Consider the following 24,810-nt stretch of genomic DNA (forward strand, 5'->3'; position numbering starts at 1 on the left):
GAGGACTTACAGGTAAACTTGTAAGGTTTTGAAAATATTTAGATCTTTAGAATTTTTCTATTAATTAAAAAAGCAATTAATAACCCCAAAACGGTTTTATTTGCAAGGAAATTTATGAGAATCCTTTTGGTATTTTTATTACAAAAATCTGAATATTTTTCAAAATATTCAGATTTTTGTGAAGTCTTTGACAGTATCAAGAAATTTTTATTTCATTGAAAAACGACTCAGTAACTCCAAAAAGGTTGTATTTACAAGGAAATTTATAAGGACCATTTTTATATTTAGATTTTTATAAAGCCTTTGATAGTATCAAGCCAATACTGATTACTTATTTTGTTTTAACCCAAATTATTTATTGGTAAACAGGTTGTATGCGTTTAGTCAACACAACAGAAAAACAAAAATAATTATTTAAAAAGTTTATTGTTAAAACAAAAGATACTTGAAAGTAAGCAATAGTATAAAATATAAATAACACGAATTAATATATAACCATTTAACTTATACATTAAGATATAATGAAAGAACCCATACGACATATAGATGTAATATATATTAAATCCAAGAGCTGATATATGCTTAACAGTCAATTAAAATGTCAATTTTGAATCACATAACAAGCAGGGCCAAAAAAACTGAACAAACTTTAAGTTGGACCCTGTATTTTAAAAAAAATTAACACAAGTTTTATTGTAGCCATGTATCAGCCCTTAGGTACCTTACAATAAATTTTATTATATAGCATAAAACCTTATCCCTTTAAATAAAATGAAACGAAATCTTAATACAACTATAATATAAGAAAATAAATTGCCGTGATTTATTCAAAGCGTATAAAAAGTTAGAGCCTCACATTTTATTTAATACTGACCCATGCTGAATGACAGCAAACATAATACTCGTAATAGGTTAAATTATTGATAATTTTTTTATATAGAATTGATCCGAAAATCATGCTAAAACATGTAACAGCGTTACTTACACTTAAAAATTGCGCTTGTTCACTACCCTCCAAATTGTATACAAATTACGCTGTTAAACTATTTTAGTACTTCCTTCTTTTTCTGGACATATTATTTTGCTTGAAGTTTGCATGTCGAAAATTCCAAAAAGTGCCTTTTTGACATATTTATTGAAAATACGTTTCTTTCTATTCAAAAAATTACACCTTATTCTAAAATTCAAGAATTACTATATGTCCTATAATAATACTGGATACTTCTTGATTAAAAAACTGACCCTTACTGAACGCATTTTTAATAATACAGAAGAACCTATAAGCCCGCATCTAATGTCTATTCAAATAAATGATACGTTACAAAAATATAAAAATATCGTAGTTGATGCATTTTGTTGTAATATATCCACGTAACTTTTAATTTGGAAACGGTGCAGCACTTTATGGGTACTATTGATTACATTGTAGCACAGCCTTTATATTAAATTTGTTCACCTCCTAAGCGCAAAACGATGGGAAAGGTAACCTAATTTTCCTACTCTAGGCAGGTTTTAATCTCTGATTAACTGAGAAGCCCTCAAGAAAAACCGAATGTTGAAATTAAGCAAAACAAGGAGATTGAAACCTTCCTGACCTAAAAATAATTATTGTAACTTTACCCCCTTAAAAAATATCGACATTCCATGTCATTCAGATCACATCTTAATAGGTAGCACCAAGCATTTCAACCAGTTAATTATTTTAAGCAAGAATAATTTTTCAGTTATAACTAATTAAGTGATGAAAGTGTTCGACTTGTGAGACTTCTATCTCATGTTGTTTAGGTTCTCTGGTTCGCAAGATCAGCCAGTACGTCTGGGGTAACGTTGGCCTTGAGCAGATTATTTTCGGATTCTAAGAAAGATATGCGTTCGACCAGTTCGTTGATTTTTATCTTCAACTCTTCGACTTCTAGCCTTACTGCGTGGGTCAGATGGTTTTTCACCACATCCTGAAAAAGAAAAAAATGCATTTCGACACTTATAGTGTAGATATGAATCATCTTTAGATCATCATCAAATCATGAATATTCAGAAGGTAAAGGATGGATTTTCAGCATAAATTATTTATAAATAATTTATGCTCAAGGCAAACTGTCAAATTCAAAAACTGAATTCTATAAATGACTAAATGACTATATGATACTATCTCATTGTTATATTTTCTTAGAGTACCTAGTCATTTTTCATTCAAAATACTAGATTGTTGGCCTAATTTAAAATTGGACTTTAAATGCCTGAATTTAAAAAAATATATTTTTTTTATAGGCAGTTACAGTAATTTTCACAATATTTCTAAAATATTAAATTTTATTGAAGCAGTAAAAGGCCCTCTGGCGTTCTTCTAGTCATTTGAACTCCCCATAAGCTGATCGTAATTTTCTATTTCCAGGCAGTAAGAGTCATTAATTTTCAAATAATACTTCAAACGCTCGGAAGAATTTACAATTTTTGTTTTCATAGAGTTTAAATCTAAAATTTGTTAAATTTTGCAAACCGATATAATAATTTTCTGCGTCTTTTAAGACCTTCCTATTACTTTCTCAGGCAGTTGAAGTCATTTTTAAGCCCTTGAAGCTGCGATTAATTTTCTGTTGCCAGGCAGTTAAAGTCACTTTTTATTTTTAGAAAGATTTAAAAATAACTTTTGATTTATTTTAAATAGGACTTCAATGCCTGAAAAAATCCCGATTTTTTTTTCGAAGAGTTTAAACCATTAATCCGTCATCTTTTGCAACATAATATAATAATTTTCTACTCCTTTTAAGACCTTATTATTATTTTTGCAGGTAGTCAATTAAATTCAAATAATTGGAAAGATTTTAAAGAGTTTAAATCAAAAATCTGTCAAATGTTGCAACCTAATATAATACTTTTCGACTTCCTTTAAGATATTATTATTAATTTCCTAGGCAGTTGAAGTAATTTTTAAACCCTTGAAGCTGCTATTCATTTTCTATTTATAGGCAGTTTATTAAATTTGCAACCCAATTTAATAATTTTCTACTTCCTTTAAGAGTTTGGTAGTAATTTTCGAGACAGTTGAAGTCATTTTTAAACCATTGAAACTGCTATTCATTTTCTATTTCCAGGCAGTTAATTAAATTCAAATGGTTAAAAAAAGTTAAATTTTTTTGTTTTCAAAGCGTTTAAATCATTAATCTGTCAAATTTTGCAACATAATATAATAATTTTCTACTTCTTTTAAGACCTTATTATTAATTACCCAGGTAGTTGAAGAGATTTTTAAACCATAAAAGCTGCAATTAATTTTTTATTAATATGTAGTTAATTAAATTCAAATGCCTGGAAGAATTTCAAATTTTTTTTAAAGACTTTAAATCATTATTCTGTCAAATTTTGTCATCCTATTTAGTAATTTTCTACTTCTTTTAGGACTTTGGTGTTAATTTTCCAGGCAGTTGAAGTCATTTTAAACCCTTGAAGCTACTAATAATTTTCTATTTCCAGACAAGAAAAGTCACTTTTTATTTTAAATAGGTTTTTAAAAATACTTGTCAAATTTCGTGACCCATTATAATATTTTTTTATAACCTTTAAGACTTTATTATTAATTTCCCTGGCAGTTAAAGTCATTATCAAACTCTAGAAATTACTATAAATTTTCAGGAAGTTCTATTCATTTAGTCTTAGTTTTGTAAGAATTTCTTTATTTCATTGATGAAGGTAAAGTCATTTTTATCTCTACAATGCAGGAAATATAATTCCCTAAATTTTTACAATACATTTTTTAATTAAAAACTTAAGTTGTTTTATGAAAATCAGGAAAGTATGTACAAAAACCTACCAGGAATTATATATATCAACGATAAAACTATGTTAACAATATTGTAAGTATTCATGGATCATTAAAGATATTTATTTTACACAATATATCCCCACAGGATTCATCGGATGAGTATTGTTTTTAGTAAAAAATTTGATTAACTTAAATCAATTTTCTTCTTTTAACAATAACACAATAAAAATCTAGGTCTGAAAAGAGCAATATGAGGAAAATAGTGCAAAAAATCACGAATGCTTATTTGAAATCTGAAATTTAATTACACTAATGTAAAATCCCATAGAATTTGCGTGTATGGTAGCATGCTACAGTATTCAAATGAGTCTTTTAAAGTTGCATGATATTCGATCTACTAGGAAATGCATGGAAAAAATAACGACGTTCCATAGTTATATGAGAAAAATCTATTTTGAGAAATTCAGGTTTAGTTAGACTTACCAGGGCATGTTCAATTTTGGTGTCGATCGTAGCGGTGCAGGAGACAGAAGCTCTGAAAAAAAAAATTATTTCAGTTTTTTTTTAATTTAAAATAAATCTTAATAAATACACAGGTAGCAGTTGTTGGAAAAAGTTTTTTAGGATAAGCAAGCAAATCGTAAAAGCAGTAACAAAAACAGTAAATAAATCGACACAAGAGCCTTACCCAACGAAATTTCTTATAAAACAATAAACGGCAAAGAAAGTGGCGTCATTGAAATCTAAATCTTTCACTGCTAAGGGTAGGTCAGTCCTAATAGCCCAATTATTTCTCTCATCCAGTTTTTCCGTCGCTAAAAGCGAAGATTTCGTCGAGTTGTCTAGGCTGCTTGTATGGCTCGAAGCCATGGCCTCACTTAAATTTCCATAACGGCACGTTTCGCGGTACAAGGGAAAGTGTAGACTCAAGTTCAAGCCCTGTGTGGTTGTGCGCACGCAGCTACGCGCAACTGCTATGCTGCTGACCGCGGTTGCCTTCGTAGGCAAACAAGGCTATTTCAGAGAAACTAGTTTTTTTACGGAAATTAGCTTAAGCTTACAGCTTCGACTGGCAAATTAACTTTTTCATTAATTTAGATATACTTGGAAGCCATGTAATCATGTACCTATAGTAAATAAGGAATTATACAAAGAATTTTACATAAAATCAGTTTTTCAGGGACAGCATATCAAATGTATGGCCACAATTAATTTTAATAAGGTAATCTGGCCTTGGATCTCAGGATCACATATTTAGTAACTACTCCTAGTTTATTCCATTAAAAAACATTTATATAAAACCCTTATCAAACAAAGCCTTAGGGAACACAAAACATGTAGCCCTTTAGTCAGCTATAACGATCATAGCACACGAGGGCCAATCAATATAGGCCCTACCGCGCAGCTGTTGATAGCATTTTCGCTATCTCTATCGCTTAAGAACCCGACTAGCGAAGTGTTAAATTTTCAAATTAATTTATTTGCAATGAAATCTGACCTAATTTACAGATATAGCGCTTGGACGCGCTTCAATAACATGTTTTCGCTAAAACCCTACTTAACGAGTTATAAAACGGGAATTTCGTTTCTTTCTTGCATGGGCCGATAGCCTATTACAATTTCATAATAATTTTTGTATTAGTTCTTTTGCAATTTTATCTATTTTTTTGCATTTAAAAAATTGATGGGTTTATGTTTTAAAATTATTGTTTTTTTTTTTGTTTCCTATGCTAAACATAAAGGACAGAGTCACTCTTTTTACGTTACTGCGGTATATTAGGACGAATTTTAAATTGAAAAAAACACAAGGTTGACCACGGATTAGACATAAACTAGGAAATACCTTACTAACAAATTATAATTTTAAAAATAAAAATTTTTTTTAAATATTAAATACTAAGTCCTCTTTGGTTTAGAAAGACAAATAGAGTCGTAGTTACTTTTATATTTTCAAGTGCCTATAATTGAATAACATTAAAGGGACGTGCAACTTTACATTCTGTTCTCACTTTTAATAGTAATGCTTTAATTTCTTGAATAATTGACACTCTAGCAATATGTGATTTGGTAGTTGCAGACGATACATATATCAGTTAGTAAAACTTGAATTTTATTAAAATGGGCTGGTAAACTAGAATGTCCAAATTTTATTCTGATAATAATTATTACAAGACGCCTGGACTCATTGAGTTTTTTATACCAGTATTTGGAAGGTATCTTTGCAATTAACTTACAGTAATTTGTTGGTGATTCCTTAAAAAGTTTTTTCCCATGGTTTATTCCATTTAATAGCTATAGTAGAAGAACTCAATTTGTGCAAATGGATCAAGATCATAAGGGTCTCTAGTAAAAGCAGTGAGTCAAAGCTTCTGTAGGTCAAAAATGTCACCATTGCTTGCATCAAACTCTACCGTAGACCTACAATGCAAAACACCACCGACTTTACCAAGAAAGGCTTCTTCGATGCCAAAGATAGTCCTGAAAAAGTTCTCAAAGGCTTGAACACTAACAAGGCCACCGACCCTGATGGAATACAGCCAATAGTATAAAAAACGTGTGCGATTGTCCTGATAGCACCGTTATACAAACTATTTTCTCTTTCATGCAGAAGGGCTTTCTTCCTTGGAGACTGGAAACTACTGCGCAGTTTCAACCGATATCCAAATTACTATCTGATTGCTTTTGTCCCTTTTAATTGAAAAAGTTGTCAAACAGCAAATTCTGAAATACCTGAGAGTCCACCAACATAATTAGCGATCTTCAGTATGGTTTTCGAAAACACAGATCAAAAGGGTACTTTTGTATTAGGTAAAAAAAATATTGCGTCTTTTAATGTTATAGCAATACCACTAGTATAAAGGTTCTCCCTGACTTACTCCATTTTTGGGTAGTATCTATGATCTCGTTACCACTTAACCTTATGGAACCTTGACTCATATAAATATTAAATTTTGATTCTTATCACTTTCTTAATTCCCATATTATATGACTAACTTTATTTGACCTTATATATCTCTTTTCAATTGCTTGAAGTATACCCATGGAATCGGACGAAATTAGTGGATTTAAATGATTTAATAATAGCAATAACTTCAGATGTAAATAATTAGAAATTGGTATTTAATATATAAGGGAGGAATATAAATTGCTGCTTCATTACCTTCAGCATTTTTTAACCCGTTTAAGTGATTCCTTAATTCTGATTTAAAGAATTAACATTGGGTAAAACTCTTGGTAGGCTTTACGAAGAGGTGGAGACTGTTCAAGTCATATGTGCTTAATTTATTAATTTTGCATAAAAATCCTGATTTTAGTATTTAGGTTAAGTTACTTGCGCATATATGAACATTTCGAATAAGTTTGTGTTTATTAAATGGCTTATTTTCTTGTTTATATTGTTGATCAGAAATTTGAGATTTTGTTGTTTTGCTCAATATCATTTATTCCCTTGAGCATAAATTTGGCGCCCAAACAAAAATACATCTAATATTTTGTATTCATTTTTTTTAAACTAACTTACCCAATATTGTCATTAGGATTTAGGCCTTTCTCGTGCTCAGTAGTCAGCACATTTTTAGGTATTACCCCAACAATTTTGCAGTCGGAGGTAAGACTCTGAAAAAAAAAAGAGTATAATTTCAACATAAATATTAATTTGATTAGAGGATTCTTAGGTTTTTGACCATAAATAAAATGAAATTACCCGCCTATGACTATTTAAATTTTAATATTAACGCCTCGTGATCAGATAATTGATAATAATATCACAATTTTTTAAATTTAAATGCAAAAAAACTGAGGACATCCTGGTCAAGTCTGGCCATAAAGTCGGTTTTAGTACAATAATAAAAGTCATCCCTTGGATACTTTATATTTATTTAAATTTTACTATTTAAATTTTACGAATTATTTAAATTTTACTAAAGAAGCCATGTGCCTGGCCAGAGGCTACGCATCACTACAAAAGTTTTAAAATTATCACAATTTCTTATAATTAAATATATAAAATGCAGAAATTCTTACTGGTGCCTCTGGACATCTATAGGGTCAGTTTTGGTATAATATTAAAGATTTTTCCTTGGTTATTTATAATAACAAATACTGCCATACTTTGTAGTAATTAAATTGTACTAGAAAGGTCTTGTGCGTAGCCAGAGGCTACGTATCACTACGCAAACTCATCCCTTGGCTATTTACACTAAAAATTATTGCCACATTTTGAACTATTTGAATTATACCAACAAAAATTTGTGCGTACCTAGAGGCCAGCAATTTTTTTAAAAGAGGTATTCTTAGTGATAGAGGAATTCGTACTGATGCGTAGCCTAAAAAAAATGTTGATTGATTTAAATAGCACTAGATTCTTGGCCAGTGGCCACGAACAACTATACAATATTTTTTACTGTCACACCTTTTTCTTTAATGGAGATGTTGACCACACCTAGGGTGTCTTTTTCATTGCAGGAATTTCAGAAATATAATTCAAATAAATATTTCATTTAAAAACGGGATATTTTTTTAAACAACTTGAAAAGTGCGATCTTTATTAATTTTTTCCTGTTTTTATGAAATTATTCAATAGAGAAAAAGCGTCAATTTTGCTAATTTAATCACAAGAAAAATATATATATTTTATTGTTTTACTAATTTTATTACATGTAGAAATAAAGAAGAAAGAATAACTATAACGACTGTTTTCTTTTATCATAAGTGATTAAATTGAAAAAAAAATTATATTTGAAAGCAAATTTTAACAAAAAAAAGAATTTTGGCAAAAACAATTTTATCCATAAACAGAAAGAATTTATTACAGATTATTTAAAAATTCATAACCCCAATCGATATGTACCATAACATTTGTTACAGAATGGAAAAAGTAAACATATAATGTTTAAACGGTTAACTTACTTGTCTATTTTGATTGGTATCGAAACTAGAATTATTAATAACAGTATCAACACTATTGCAACTTGTAAAGCTCATTCGTGATGTTGGCAGGGCGTAATGGGAAGAAATTTGCATTGGTCTCTCATTTGATGAAGGGACGTAAATTGGAATGGGTTCAGGTATCGTAATAGACCCTGTATATAGATAACTAGGTTGGCAGCTTGATCCCCAATAAGGTTTTGTAGTTGCAGAAATATTAAAACTGGAGACATTTTGCTTAAGATCAGATGAATCGTCAACATAATCATAACACGTCCATCTTCCTCTGCTAAAAGGAGCCATGCTCTCCAGCTTAACTACCCTAAATCTACCTAAATCATTTATATTTGACTTAATTTTCTTTGGCTCTTCAATAGTTTGCACAATAGGAGATGGTGGCGGAGGAGTTGGGGATTTTTTTACCGGCGAAGGGGGCTTAGCTAATGTACAAACGTTTTGATTAAAATTTTGTTGTGTTTGAGGCAGTTGAAGTGCTGGATGTTGATCGTCCCTTGAATCTTCCGAGAAACTGGGCGTTTCGTTATCAGTTACCCTAGAGATTTCATCAGTATGGCTCTCGTCTAAATCATCAGCTGACTCGTCCTCCTGATCATACCGCGATATCACCCCGGTTATCTGAAATGAGCAACTAGGCGAAGTGGCTTGATTTTTCTTCCTGGATATCGTTGATATCCGCATTTGGTTTGCGTTTACCACCTCATCGCCTAACCTCAAGGTTTCACTTGTTGTACGATGTATCACAGTCCCTTTCTTATTCTTAGCTGACAAGCTTGTCATTTCGAACGACAAAATAATAATAATTAGCGCCACTTAACAAAAATCGCTGAAAGTCGGTGTTGCCTTAGTAAAATCAAAATCATTTTAAGCGAACTGAATCGAACAAGGGCATTTTCGTAATTCACGGTCCGATTGCCATTGTGGATTCGCGACCCGCGGAATTGTATATGGTTAGGATTTGACGTTTCACGACTGGAGAGAATTTTCTTTTCCTTCGGGACATGCGCAATCATTTCACCTGTATTGCGTAACCTTTAAACAGGATGGACGTTAAGGGTGAAGTAAATTTGTCGATAAACAGGCATTTGTTACCCCCGTTTATGATTTCATATTTCATGTGTGGAAACCTTTTCGGCTCGATGTGAGCGTTTTACAGGTTTCGGTAGGTAGCAAAATAATCTCGAAGGCGTCAATTTTTGTCCTTTTTACTGCAATATGGTAACGTCCTGATCTTGTAACTTACAACTGCCACTTCCAAAATTATGAAACTTTGGGTCTCATTGTTGACACATCTCTCAGATTTAAGGATCACTGCAATATGTTATTACAAAAATGTTATTTACGCTTGCAAATGCTTTATGCAAATAAAAGTAATTTAAATTACAAAACAAGAAACAAGCTTTCTGAATCCTTGGTTATGTCTATGAAACCTTGGTTATCTCTACGCAAAATCGCTTGCAGCGTATCCAAAACACATGTTGTCGTTTTATTACTAATCTTAGGAAATACGACCATGTATCTCAAGCCATACTTAAATGGCTAAAAATTGTGGATATATTTAAGTTGTATTTCTTAGTATTTTTGTATCGCCTATTTAAAACATGCACACCTGTGTCTTTGTGTGAAAAGATGATTTACAGAACTGATGTTCATAGTCGTAATATACGGTATAATATAGTTTCAATGCCACGTCACACTACATCAATGTTTAAACGTTCTTCAAGTCAATCAAGCTGTGATTCTATTTAATCGTTACAGGCCTAATTTTCATTTTACCATTTATTGTTATCAAAGATTCTATAAAGATTTATTCTTGGAACAGTAATGATTGGTTGTTCTCGGTTAATTTATTTAATTGTTACTTAGCTGATGGAACAAATGTTTTACTTTATAGTAGTATTAATTTTAGTTCTTTTTTTTAACTGGATAGGTTAAGAGATAAAGAGAAGCTTTTAGCTAATCTTCGACTGTTCAGGCAAATACTGTAATTTGCAGGGTTTGGTAAATAAAGACGATTTATTATTATTATTATTATTATTATTAAATTGTCTTAAATGTACCTCATAAAGAGAACTTAAAAGGAGGTCAGAAAGACATCTTAAAAAAAATAAATACAATGTCCCTTTATGGTATCAGTATATCGAATGGCTTTAAGGTAAAATACGAATTACGTATTCAAGACATTAGTTTTCCATAATGCTATTGAAAAGTTCTAACTAAATGACGAATAAAGAAGTTTCAAAGACATCAAAAGGACGTTACATATATGACTTCTGTCTGATGTTATATCATTCAAAAATAAAATTTCACGACAACATAATAAGAAATAGAGGAATAAGACAAGGAGTCACAGTGTCGGCAAAACTGTTTACGATAGCACTGGAAGGCATTTTCAGAAAATTGAACTGGGTTGACACTAACATATATTTGACATTTACAGAAAATGAAAATGTTAAAAAATAATAGCTCACAGTTTCTCAAGGTTCACAAAATTCGGACTTGAATCAATGAATCAAAATATAAATTAATGAAGCAAAAATAGATAATATTCAAGAATATATAAAAAGACTAATAAATAGATAGGAGCGTGTTGGAAAAAACGCTCGAACACGTCGTTTGGTTTTTATAGTTGCGCATATTTTTTCATAAGAACTTTTTATACAGGGTGTATCAGATAACGGTGGTCAATACCAACTTGCTTAGTTTAAACATAACACTCTGTATGTTAATTAATTTTTAGATTCCTCTAGAAGTAGCTCGCTTATTTCACGAAAAATTTCCAAATTTGCCGCCTTTAACCCAGGGGACAATTAGTAAAATAGAACAGCAATTCCGCGAGCTTGCCCATCTTAGGCAGGTAAAAAAAGCAGCTGCCAATGCAATAAGTTAGGATACCAAATTGGCTGTTATGTTTGAGTTTGAGGAACACCCACATACATCTACTCGGAAGGCAGCGCCAGTACTCGATATTAGCTATTCATCAGTTATTAGAAAAAGAAAACAAAATGCATCCCTATAAAATTATACCCACCCAGGAGCTCACGGAAGACGATTTTGACAGGAGAATGTATTTTTGTGAACAAATGATGGCAATGTTATCCAATTAGAACATGTTATGTGAAACCATTCCGATGAGTGCACGTTTACTCTTCACGGCAATGCCAATCGTCAAAATTGCCGCTATTGGTCCAGCGAAAATCCTCGCTGGACGAGAGAAGACAATACTCAATACCCTGAAAAGGTTAACGTGTAGGCAGGAATTATTGAAGATCAGATCATCGGTCCCTTTTTTATTGAGGGCAAGTTAAATGGCGATAATTATTTAGAATTGCTTCAAAATAATGTAGTGCCAACGTTGGTCAACTTCCAGCAAGTTCCAGCGAATATGATATGGGTTCAACAAGATGAAGCACCACCCCACTACCAAATAAATGTCCGGCAGTACCTCAACCAAATATTTCCAGATCGGTGGATAGGGAGGTGAGGATCGATGGAATGGCCAGCCGGTCTCCCGATCTGACGCCATTAGACTTTTTGTTATGGGGATATGTGAAAACTATTGTATACAAAACTAAACCACTGACTTAGCTGACTTACGAAGACGAATAACTGGCAATTAAATCGATCACACCTGAGATGTTGTTTAGACTTGTATTATGTATAAGTTTTTGAATATGTTGTAACAATTTTCGGCAAATAAATAATTTTCTTTTCTAAATGTTATTTTTTGAAGTTTTCTTAATATTTCCGAAACAGTCAAAGATTGTATACAAAATATGCCTAAAATGATCTGAGGAATCTAAAAATTAATTAACATACAGGGTGTTATGTTTAAACTAAGCAAGTTGGTATTGGCCACCGTTATCTGATACTCCCTGTATAAAAAGTTTTTATGAAAAAAAATGCGCAACTATAAAAACCAATCGATGTGTTCCAGCGTTTTTTCCAACACGCTCCCGTCTATTTATTAGCTAATTTATTCCATTTGGCTGACACACACTGTATGTACCATATATGAGGTCATCATATCATAAGACCATCGATACTACAGTCAGAGCAGCATCTTTAAAGTGGATTATTATGGGGGGAAATTCAAACCAATTTCGATAAAGACTACAATTAGTTAAATGATCACGAGCACGACTAATCACAGACGAAGAAAAAAAGAAGAAGAAGTCGAAGAAGTTATAATAATGATATAGCAGTCAGAGCTTCATCTTTAAGATAAATTTTGCAAGGCATGCAGTGAGAACGATGGAGGACACTGAACTGGGAGGTAAATTATTACAAGCAGGACCAATAACAGAAGAAGAAAAGGAAAAAAACAGAAAAGAAGAAGAAGAAGATAAGAAGGCCATCAATATTATACTCGGGCTGATATATTTAAAGTGGATTATGCAAGGCATGCAGTGAGAACAACGGAGTCTAAAGCTACTCCGATTGAGATCATATTTAGTTAAATGATTATGAACAAGAATAATCACAGAAGAAGAAAAAGGGGAACGCACATAAGAAAATCATCGATATTATAGTCAGAGTAGCATCTTTAAAGTGGATTATACAAGGCATGCGGCGAAAACAACCGAGAGATGTCCAAAGCTACCCCGATGAAGATCATAGTTAAATGATCACGAACAAGACTAATCATAGCAGAAGAAAAAGAAGAAGAAGAAGAAGACGAAGCCACATAAGAAGGCCATCGATATTACAGTCAGAGTAGCATCTTAAAGTTGATTTTGCAAGTCATACAGTGAGAACAACGGATGGAGATCAGCGTTAGTTAACTGATCACGAGCAGGACTAGTAACGGAACAAGAGGAAGAAAAAGAAGAATTATTCACAAATAAAATAAACACTTTGGAAAATTACTTTTTGTAGTATCAAGTTGATTTTGTTTAAAGAACACTCTGTTTACATTTAAATATTCATAACTTTTATGAAACTGCTATACTCTGACACTAAATAATATCATGATCAAGAATCATGGCATAATTTTTTTGATAAATACTTTATTGCACAGTGAAATTACTCATTAATTAAAATTTGGATGACTCTGAAAAATCCTTGGGAAAATATAATGCAGTAATCAAGAGTCTTGAAAATATTATTCATGCGAATTAATTCTTCGTAAAAGCCGACAACTATCGCCCTAAAGAAAATGCCGATTCGTGTTTACAGGAAATGTAGATTTCGTTTGATACGGAATCTAATTTATAGCTTCCTGGTAATACTGTGGATGCTGATGGTAAATTATTGTTTTTTGATAACTCTCTTGGTACTCCCAAACAAAAACAATTCTATATATATGTAAAAATATGAGATGTTGCCAATTGGACATGGAAGCGGTAACTCCATATCAATAGGAATATTTTAGAGATACAGATTTTTTAGCAATTAGATAGCATTACTAAATTTCAACTTTTTGTACTTCTTGGTGTAACCCATCTATCCTGTATCAGTAGGTTTAGCAAAAACAGCGCAATGGGTTGGCACACAAGGAGTTAAATCTACTAAAAGACAATTTTGGATATTAATCGGTTTGATTCATCTAGTTCTACTTTGGAATCTAGTATTGCTTGCCAAAAATCTACTTGGTTTTATGCATGTATGTAGAGTGAATTCATATATGGTTTTTGTTTAATGGTAACTGTTGGCTTTTTCCCTAAAGCTTTTTATAACGATAATGAAGTTTCAATAAAAAAATTAAATACTATAATCAATCTCTTATTTTAACCCTGTATCAGTAATATGAATTAATGATATACTTATCCAAATGAAAGCAGATGAAGCTCTATGGTGTAAGTAGTGTTATGCTTTAAGATTAATTTATTAAGAAATTCCTATTAACTTAGTTATATAACATTTGCTATACAATTGCATCAGGAGCATAACTATATGATATATGAAATAACATTTTCTTTATGCTGGAAAATATCTGCCTTTATCCTGTAATTTACTTATACTGACGTAAATGTCTAGCATAGTTGATAAGAAGGTGGTCACGTGGCTGCAGAGCACGTGATAACCTTTTCGATGTGTTTCCGGGGTTTGATTAGAAGTTTTATTTTATTTGAGATGTTTTATTGACATCTTGTGATCGATAATCAAAACAGAATAAATAAAAAAGTGAAAAAAATTGTAATTTAGATCATTTATTTTAAGTTAAATGCTTAATCTTTTTTTTATTTATTCTCCAAACTGGTGAAAATATTTTAAAAAAATCCCAAGTTACACTAAGTAAAAGAAGCTGTGAAGGAGTAATAAAAAAATATCTATTTGTAAAAACCAACAATGATGGAAATGGCAAAAAATGATGAACAAATCTAATATTATTTCTACCCACTATTATATGATTTAATATATTTCTTTAAACTCTATACAAGGTGTTTCGGTTTTTTTCCACAGATAAAAAAATTAAGTCTTATTGCACCCACTATTATGCTGCAGTTTAATATTCATAGCTAAATTTTATTTAGATAGTCAAGCCATGGCAGAAGTATTTGCAACTCAGTTTGATAAATCTTTTTCTTAGGTATCAAATATTGATCCTTTTACTTCATTGAAAGAAGCTACTAGGGTTCAGACTTCTATTACTACAATCGTTGATTGAAAAGGGAATCGCCTCTTCAATCAACGCTACAATAAACTTCAAAAAATAAAAAAGGAATCAAGTCTAGGACCATATGGAGTACCTAAAATCTTGCTTCAAACTGTACAGAAACACTCAGTCCCGTGCTAGCGGAAGTGATGCAAAAATGTATAGGGCTAGAAAAGATCTTAGATTAATGGAAGCTTTCTACAGTAACAGCGCTATTCAAAAAGGAAAACAGACATAAACCAGAAAATTACCGCCTAATTAGTCTATGTTATAATCCTCGTAAATGCCGGAAAAAGGTGGTCCAAGGATTAGCAACCTTCTTTCTAGAGAATAATCTAATACCACCATGGATTTATACCGAAACGCTCCACTGCAATAAATTTAATAGAATGTCTGGACTAAAAATCATGATAACGGTCAGCCAACAGACGTTATTTATTTGGACTACGAGAAGGCATTTGACAAAGTCCCAGACAATTTGTTATTAATGAAACTCGAGAACACTTTGGAGTAAGAAGAAACCTACGAAACATAATTGCTGATATGCTAATAAATAGATACTATCAAGTAAAGGCGAATAAAATCATGTCAGAGAAAAATGTCGTAAAAAGTGGGTTATCCAAGAGTCAGTGTTGAGACCATTACTGTTTATCCTGTATCTTATAGAGCTCATAGGTGCAACATTTTGCTGATAATAGTAAACTATATGCAAATCCTCTTTCTCATGCAAAGCAGCTAAAAATAGATCTTCAGATAGTAGAAGCATGGTCGGAGATATGAGGAATAAAATTAAATGAGTCCAAATGCACAGTACTTAGAATCGGACCGACCCAACGCAAACAGGGAATATAGGATGAACAGTATGACCGTAGCAGCTGTTTGTGAGCAGAATGATCTAGAAGTGACAGTTACGGCATATTTAAAATAGGAAAATCATATTGTAAAAATTGTGAAAGAAGCTAATTTTCTTATTTACTTTTTATAGCATTTAAAACCACTTAAAGAAAATGATAATGAAGATCTATAAAAGGCTTATAAGATCAAATTGAAGTTTGCAGTTACAGTGTGGGTATAATATGGGTTATATTATATCAAATGTATAGAAATATTAGAGATAGTACAAAGAAGAGTAACAAAAATCCCTCCTGAATTAAATGAGGCTGCAGAGATTGATGCTATCAACTTTAAAGGAAAGGAGACTTAGGGGGAATCTTATAAAAACTTTCAAAATCTTGAATGGATATTATAATGGTCAAATTAGAAATATCCTGAAGCAGAATCCAGAGTATCAAAAAAATTGGAAAAGGAGAAAACTACAAAATTTTAAAGGAGAAACTTTTTGTCCAACCAAGTAGTATATCCATGGAAGCACCCTATCCGAAGAAACTTTAACTGTCACAAGTGTCAATGCTTTTAGAACCGCCTTGACAGGGATTGTTTAACTGTTTTAAATAAAAAAAGTTTCAAAACATAAATATTTTCTTTTTAAATAGTCACTCTTCTTAAGCGTCACCAATAAAAATGTTTAAAATTGTCAATAATGGAGTTTTTTAATAAAAATAATGTAATAAGGGAATCGCAATTTGCATTTAACAATGATTCTAATAATAAGAATGCATTGTACGATGTTAAACATTTTCTAATAGAAAGTATTAATAAGAACCTTAAACCAGTTGCTGTTTTTCTAGTAAAACGCAAGGCATTTGATAGTGTGGCGCACTAATATTATTTAATAGGCTTAAAAGAATTGGTATTAGAAGTGAAGTTTTGAATTTTTCAAAATCTTATTTGTCTGACAGATATCAAAAAACCAAAGTTAATAATGTTTTTAGCAGTTTATCACGAGTAGATTTTGGTTTGCCACGGGGCTCTGTCGTAATAATGCTTAGATGCCAGTCTATTATCTCTGAATACGGAAAAAACTTGTTTCAAAATTTTTTCAATGAGTTATAGAGGTCTTACCAAAAATATTAATTGTACTTTGAATTTGGATTGTTTATATAATTAAAAGATTAAGAATAATAACTTGGAAAAATATCTTGGTGTTTATGTTGATCAGAATCTGAAGTGGAATGTAGGTACATATTGATTTCAATACATTGAAACTTCGAAAAGGGTTGAAAAGTATTATTAAAGTGATGCTATTTAAACCCAATATATTTCCAGCTGATTTACTATATAAGGAGTTACTAAAAAAAGGGAAGCTGTACGGTGTCTCAGTAATACAGAAATCTTGCATCAAAGAAAAAAACTTCGAAAAGTTTAATAATAGCATCTTAAAAAGAAATAAGAGTTTTCAAAAATACATTGTTTAATATTCTACCTTGAAAAATAACAGTCCATTCAAATAAGTCACAATAATTAAAAAAATACACAAAATATTTGATAAAGGAATGGATTTATATTAATTTTAAATTAAAGATATGTAAGGAAATAACCCGGTTATGGATTTTACTGTTTCTTTTTTTATTTTTAGTTTATTGTCGTATATAAGAAATATCTATTTTTTGTGTTAATTATTTTTATTGAAAGAGCATATAAGTGAAAAACACACGCATGTCCGGAAAACACACATGTTTTACCTAGCAGCACTAAAATTTCGTACTTATTTTGAATTATTAATTAACTCTATTCTATTTTATTTTATTCTATTCTATTCTATAAAACTCACTATATCCAGTATTCCCAGCATCTTTAAACCCGCTTATAAGACACAACAAACGCTTATAAGAAACAACTCTCACTTCACTTGCACGTAAGTCAAAAACAACACGCGAAATGGCTCCCATATAAGCATTTATTTATCAAAAATGCTGTCTTTGCAATTTTGGCCGATTATTTAATCCCTCCATTTCTTTCATATTTTCTACTGCTGATATCCGTAAGGATTTTTTTTAATCCTGAAGTTCATAAACATCGTCAAATTTCAATCGGATTTTAAAATTGTAACTAAAAAACTGTAAACCAATAATATGGTTGCTAATGGCATTAAAAGCATGCTTAAGGTGAATCCTGTAAAGTGTGCTACCCCTAATAACTCTTATTAAAATTAACAACCCCTAATAGACTGTTCCTTTAATGAGATTCTAATTTAGAAAAAATTTCAATTTTAGTTAACTTTAATCTAATCGTTAAAAAATAGTAAAAAATTGTGGCAAAGGTTTATACAGCGGCTGAGTTAATGATTTGAAATGAGAGAAAAATATTGGATCAGCTCTAGTGTGTATATAATATTCTTGCCATGAAAACAGTAGAAGAGTATGGGTTGCAGCAGTTAATCCTATTATTTTGCAATAAATTTCCATGGGTTTTTATGCGTTTTTAACTGATTCTTAATATTCTATAAAGTGTTATCCAATGATTCCTAAGAGATTCAGGTTTTTAAAAATAGTTCATAATTTAAATGGACTAATAGTGCAAAAATAAGGGGTAAAATGAGAACATTAAGAATACACGTCTTGAAGGCGTTATTTTTTAAAACAAAACAAGTAACTAAATTAAGTAAACGATAAGTCTTAAATTTTTTTCCTATTATAGACATTACCACAATTTATTGTGGATTTTCTAAATTAAAAAGGATGTGTATGTAATGGATCCTACCGCATTACGGTTAGGCAAATACAACTTTTATTGTCTAAGATTATAACATCATATAATTTAAATCCAACGTTTAAAGTAAAAATTGAAATTTTTCGAGATTTATGAGCTTTAGTTAAATCATAAATTATTTTCGTAGATAAGGTACATTTAAGTTAATTACGCATTTTATGTATTAAAAAATCAGAATTTTTAAAGTAGATGCTTGGTGTATGTAAATATCCATATGACATAGACTATGCGAAATAGCCGATGTATACATACTCACTTTATTACAGGATGAATCATTCATATGATATTTAACATTATAGACTGGCAGATAATGACAGATTTGCATGTATGCAAACTTCTATTTTATTGACAAGATTAAATTAAGTTAAAGGAAGAGGGGCCACAATCACATATTTGTCTACTGCACCTATTTTACCAGTCAAATATACAGGGGGTGCTCTAATTAAATTTTAAATATTAAAAAAATATATGTTATACATATTATAAGTATAGTAAAAAAATTTTAGTTAAAATCTGTAAAGGATTTTTTTATTATAACTAATTAGTTTGTTGTTTATTTGTCTGTTTTTTTCCGCATTATTTCAATTCTCCGTTATCAAAGTTTAAAATTATACTTATCTGTCATAACAATCATAAGACATATAATTAGCCAAGACCTTTATATGACGATATACGGACGCACCAAGTTAAAATCTTATACAAATACTTATACAAGTTTATCAATAAATCTCTATAAACAAAAATTCCGTTTGTATTTAAGGTGTAAAAAGACAATGCAGAGATTTTCAGTGTTGTGTTAGCAATAGTAGTGTCAAGTACATAATTCACAAAATGGGGGAAGATACGACGCAAACGTCGCAAACAGATACTGACGAAAAAATGTGCGAACCACCCTCGAGCAGTTGGTTCGGCATCAACAAGAACCTAATTATGCTTAAATTGACGCTATTTTTCTTTTATGGAGGTATGTAGTCATGCATTTAATACGCACTCTCTGACCATAATATTTAAAAAAAATTAAACATCGCACAACAGCTTTCCTTCTCCCACTGGCTTATTTATTTTACATACAAAATTTGCACGTTTCTTTTAACAAAACAAGAAGTATATAAAACTTCCTAGAAATAGTAGAAAAATTGACAACATCGCATAGAGTTGCCAAAATACCTACAAGTTTTAGAAAACTAAATAACCAGCAATTATTATTATTGTAGCCACATCTTCCCTAGTGCCTTATCTGACAATCCACATGCAAAACATAGGACTGCGAATGGAAGACATATCATTAGTTTACCTAGCGTTACCCCTGACAACCTTTTTAGCACCTCCGTTAACTGGATTTCTCGTAGACAGATTTGGGCGTTATAAGCCAGTTGTAATAGTTTCCTTTCTACTGACAGCTGTTTTACACCATGTTCTTCTTTTTATTCCTGGACAAGAATTACCTGGACAACAGCCTCCCGGCTACGTCATTACCCACCCCAAGAAAATGTATGTGGAAGTGTGGTGGAGCCCTTGTCCTTCAAGGGAGTGTCCCGACTCAGAAGAAGTCGATGTTGTGTTAGATATGTGTGTCGACCATTGCCTTCTTAAGCAGCAAATGGCGCAGAACCCTCAGTTGATTGTTTTTAGTAATGGCACTGAAATACATCTAGACCCCGGAGAGGAAGACAACCTGATTTTTCATTTGGAAAAAAATAAAACCAAACAGTAAGTTGCATAAGATTAATATCCTTTTATCTTATATTAATGTTGTATTTAGGAATAACTCAAGTTTTGCTATTACCCTCGATATGCATCCAAATCTTGGCGAGCCTATAGAGTCATTTGGCTTCGAGCTAGAACAAGAAGAAGAGGATGCCGATGTTATGGAGCTCTCTAAAAGGTTTAGTAATAGAATGCTCAAGCGATACGGTGTAGAAACTCAGGAACTGGATAAATTAGATCTTCGATGCGGCGGGATTGTATATGGCGCCAACATGGTGACCAAAAATCGGCTCAAAGAGATGTCCAACGACTGTATTTTGCAAAAGTGCCAGTTTAGAATGAACGGTCCGAACGTATGCCCTCCAGATTACAAAGAAACTGACAACAAGACTTTCTGGATTTATTTTATTCTAAGATTTACCGGTTCAGTAATGCTTACAGCTGGTGTAACCATTATGGATCCAATAGCATTGGTTTTAATTGAAAAGTATGGAGGAGATTTTGGGAAAGAACGTCTTTTTTCAAGTTTGGGAATGGCAGTATTTTCACCATTAATTGGATGGCTGATCGACATGACCAGTGTGAAAACAGGCCATACAGATTACTCCGCTGCATTTTACGCTTTTGATATATTACTCATAATTGCTGCAGGTGCAGCTTTTATGATGCCATTAGACACGAAACTGCCATCAGATAACGTCTTTAAAGATCTAATAAATATCTTCAAGATTCCCAGAGTGGTAGTTTTCGTGATATTCCTTTATATTTTAGGGAACTTATGGGGTTTTATTGAGAGCTATTTGTTCTTTTATTTAAGGGATCTTGGTGCTCCTAACTCACTTTTAGGTGTCACTGTTACAGTAGGGACATTAAGCAGCCTGCCTTTCTTGTATGGAGCTGAAAGAATTGCAAGCAAAATAGGCCATATCAATATTATTATTATGGCTTTCTTTGCGCATGCTACCAGGTTGATGGGATATTCGTTTATTGAGTAAGTTAAATTACTTACATAAATGGTGTTAATTACATTTGTTATCACTCATGAAAGAAGTGAATTTTTTGCTTACTAAAAAAAATATACTTACCGCCATTTTGCTGCAGAATGTGTCTGTATCCTACAGAACAGATAACCTTTATTATAGATTTTTTTATTTTGTGTTAGCAATATCCATTATTAATTTTAAGTTCTCTATGGGGGTGTTTGGTAGAGGATGTACCAAACTTGAGACCATGACTATATATAGAGAAGAAGAGCATTGGAAGTTTTGAATCGTCCTAAGTTAAAAGCATATACAAAGAAACAATGCAAAATTTGTTGATAATTCTAAACAATTTTTGGTACACCATGTGCAAAACACCCTCTATACAGGATGTCCCATAAATAATGGTAAATAATTTAACAGCAGATTCCTTTTAAAACAGGAATCAGGTTAAGTTAAATTTTTCTAGTCCGAATGTCAAAGACAACCAAGATACAGGATGATAAACTTAATGTAATTTTTTTGAATTTTGACCATAAACTTAGCATTTATTCTTCGTTTTTAACAAAATTTGGCCAATAAGTTTTTTTTATACGGAAAATCTTAAGATTAACCTTTTTTAAAATTATGTCATAGAGAGCGCCACCAACAGCATTTTGATATTTTTTTTTAACTCCGTTTAAAAACTTTTTTAGGCTTGGCATAGTTTAATTTTTTATTTAAAATATGCATTGTGCAAATAGTTTTGGTTGAAAACGGTATAATTTAAAAATCTCGCTACGATTCACCCTTTTCGAGATATTTACATTTAAAGTTTTCAATCTATTTAAGATAAAATTTTATTTTGCCACTTCAGGTTAAAATAATTAAGTAGGCTGTACCTGACAAGATGAATTAATATAAATGTCATTGTCATTGTCAGGATTTATGTTCTTGTCAGTTAATTTGATGAGTAGTTATAAAAATTCAAACTCATATATTTAGCAACGTTATCTTTTACCTTTTATTGCGTTCTTATTATTAGTTCTGTTAGTTATTGCGTATGACGTGGAAGTCGAAGGCCCGCACGAAACCTAGATTTTAACCTTTTAATTTGCATATGGGGATACATGAAATTAATGGTAAAAATTTCACTGCTGCTCAATCATTTCGAAATGAGCAATTATTTTTTTAAGATTCGGCGATTTTTTAGTAAAAAATTTTTAAAATGTATTGCGACAAATAGAGGTCATGTCAATCATTTACTGGCAAATATTCTTATTTTTAATTTTAAATTATATTTTGTATTTTATAAAGCAATAAATAGTTTATGAATATAATTTTTTCGAGTGCATTGATAATTTTAAAATTTAAATATCTCCAAAGGGGTTAATCGTAGCGAGATTTTTGAAGTGTACCTTTTTTTAAGTAAAACTGTTTGCGCAATGCATATTTTACATAAAACTTAAATTATGCCAAGCCTAAAAAAGTTAGGGATTAAAAAAATGATTATGTTGCTTTGTATGACATGCATAATGTTAAAAAAGGTGAATTTTTAAATTTGCTATATAAAAAAAACCATTTTCCAAATTTTGGTTAAAACAAAGATTTATTTTGAAGCGTTAAATTATCGCTAAATTTATCGCCAAAATTTAAAAAAAACATTAATTTTAGCACCCTGTATCTTGGTTGTCTTTGACTTTCGGACTAAGAAAATTCTCATTCTTTTTTAAAAAGGAATATGCTGTTAAATTATTTACCATTATTTATGGATCACTTTGTGTATATCTCTAACAATTAAAAATTTAAGTTTTATGAAAAAAAGTGATATTTACCATAGTTGGTTTGGGTGATTTCAAAACTCACACAAAAACTGCACACATTCATAAATATTTCCTCGCTTTTATTGGTTTTACACACAATTGTTCATTTTCTGTTTGCCGATTAAATGGCCAAATAATCAACCCATTATAGGAAGTTTTGACTAGGAATGCCCCTTATCGCCAAAAAAAATTATTTCATATCGGATTTCGATTTAACAGCAGTTTAACGCATAATGGACCATAAAGATTACTTGTGCTAAAATAATGAGGCTATGAACTGCACCAAAAAAAAAACAAGAAATTATTAATTGTAATAAGAACTTAACATCTCTTTGTCGTTTAGGAGTGCTTGGTGGTGTTTCCCCTTCGAAGCCCTAGAAGCCCTTTCAGTCCACCTCATGTGGGTAGCTGCTGCAACTTACTGTGCTATTCTAGCACCCTCTAATCTGCTGGCCACCCTTATAGGGGTAGTTGGAATGGCTCACTATAGTATAGGAAGAGGCTCTGGATCATTCATCGGTGGTCACATAATCAGCAAGTTTGGCATTAGGGAAGCTTTCCAGATTATGGGCTCCGTAGCGGCGTTTTCAGGACTAGCTTATATTTTAATTTATAGATGTTGTTTAAAGAGCGATGAGGAAAAGTTAGAAGATATTGGTACATATGACGGCTATTATTAACAAAAAGGCAGTCATTTTATGGGTTTACTTTTTAGTTGAAGAGCCTGAAACCAAGCCATTAGGCGACAAGGAGCCAAAATATAAAGATGCAGAAACTATGGTTAGCTTTGAAAGGCTTAGTTTGATGGTGGAGTACAATCAAATTGGGTCGCTTACTTCTTTGGGTAGGAACCATCTTGTCAGAGCAAGGAGTAATAGCATACGTAGGGGCAGCTATTCTGGGGCAACAAAGAACCCTAGTAAAACTTCGAAGAATGATTTGCTTAACTCGAATATCGAAGTAAGCAGCAAAAGCAATGCTAAGCTGAACAAGAGGACTGACAGCATTGGAAAGGTTTAATGTTAAATAACTTTTTTGCTAATAAATAATCATTTTTTTTAGGTTTATTCCGAATTTAATTCAAGCACAAATAAAATGCCTATAAGAAGTCAGAGTATGGCGTTCCAGGAGAGGGAGCAGCTCATTCCAAATGAAAAGGATGAAATAGTTTATGATGAAATTAAAAAGAAGTCACCGATCAATGGTGTTAATAGCAATGGCACTGATTTGGATGAAAAGGAAAACCAGAAAAAAGATCAGCATTAAGAGATAAGGCACAAAGAAGTTAGTGTCAAATGTAAATTATTGTAAAATGACAATAAAGATATGTTTTTATAACAATATGAACATGTATTTATTTCTATGAAACCCCTTTTAAGGTAAATATTTTTAATAACGTAATGAAATACA

The 24,810-nt window shown here is 31.5% G+C and overlaps 2 protein-coding genes across 5 annotated transcripts; one reads left to right on the forward strand and one right to left on the reverse strand.

Annotated features, from left to right (window-relative positions):
- Positions 1-409: 409 nt before the first annotated feature.
- LOC126748850 (TSC22 domain family protein 1-like) lies at positions 410-23,513 on the reverse strand. 3 transcript variants are annotated; one of them, XM_050458354.1, is made up of 5 exons: positions 23,413-23,513; positions 21,704-21,733; positions 7,281-7,375; positions 4,244-4,295; positions 410-1,952 (listed from the first exon to the last, which is right to left on the reverse strand). In XM_050458354.1, exons 1-5 carry the CDS (start codon positions 23,413-23,415, stop codon positions 1,782-1,784), a joined length of 351 nt encoding a protein of 116 aa, XP_050314311.1. In that variant the 5' UTR covers positions 23,416-23,513; the 3' UTR covers positions 410-1,781. The 3 variants fall into 3 exon arrangements, with proteins under 3 accessions (XP_050314311.1, XP_050314312.1, XP_050314310.1); XM_050458355.1 differs by lacking the exons at positions 21,704-21,733; positions 23,413-23,513 and adding an exon at positions 17,974-18,109; XM_050458353.1 differs by lacking the exons at positions 21,704-21,733; positions 23,413-23,513 and adding an exon at positions 8,669-9,763.
- On the forward strand, positions 19,700-24,743 carry LOC126748849 (uncharacterized). Of its 2 annotated transcripts, none has more exons than XM_050458351.1 (6): positions 19,700-19,875; positions 20,126-20,621; positions 20,674-21,609; positions 23,744-24,057; positions 24,116-24,414; positions 24,463-24,743. In XM_050458351.1, exons 1-6 carry the CDS (start codon positions 19,743-19,745, stop codon positions 24,664-24,666), a joined length of 2,382 nt encoding a protein of 793 aa, XP_050314308.1. In that variant the 5' UTR covers positions 19,700-19,742; the 3' UTR covers positions 24,667-24,743. The 2 variants fall into 2 exon arrangements, with proteins under 2 accessions (XP_050314308.1, XP_050314309.1); XM_050458352.1 differs by having other exon boundaries at positions 24,116-24,360.
- The last annotated feature ends 67 nt before the right edge of the window (positions 24,744-24,810 follow it).

The sequence above is a fragment of the Anthonomus grandis genome, chromosome 22 (genome assembly GCF_022605725.1).
Source record: "Anthonomus grandis grandis chromosome 22, icAntGran1.3, whole genome shotgun sequence".
NCBI classification, from domain to species: domain Eukaryota; kingdom Metazoa; phylum Arthropoda; class Insecta; order Coleoptera; family Curculionidae; genus Anthonomus; species Anthonomus grandis.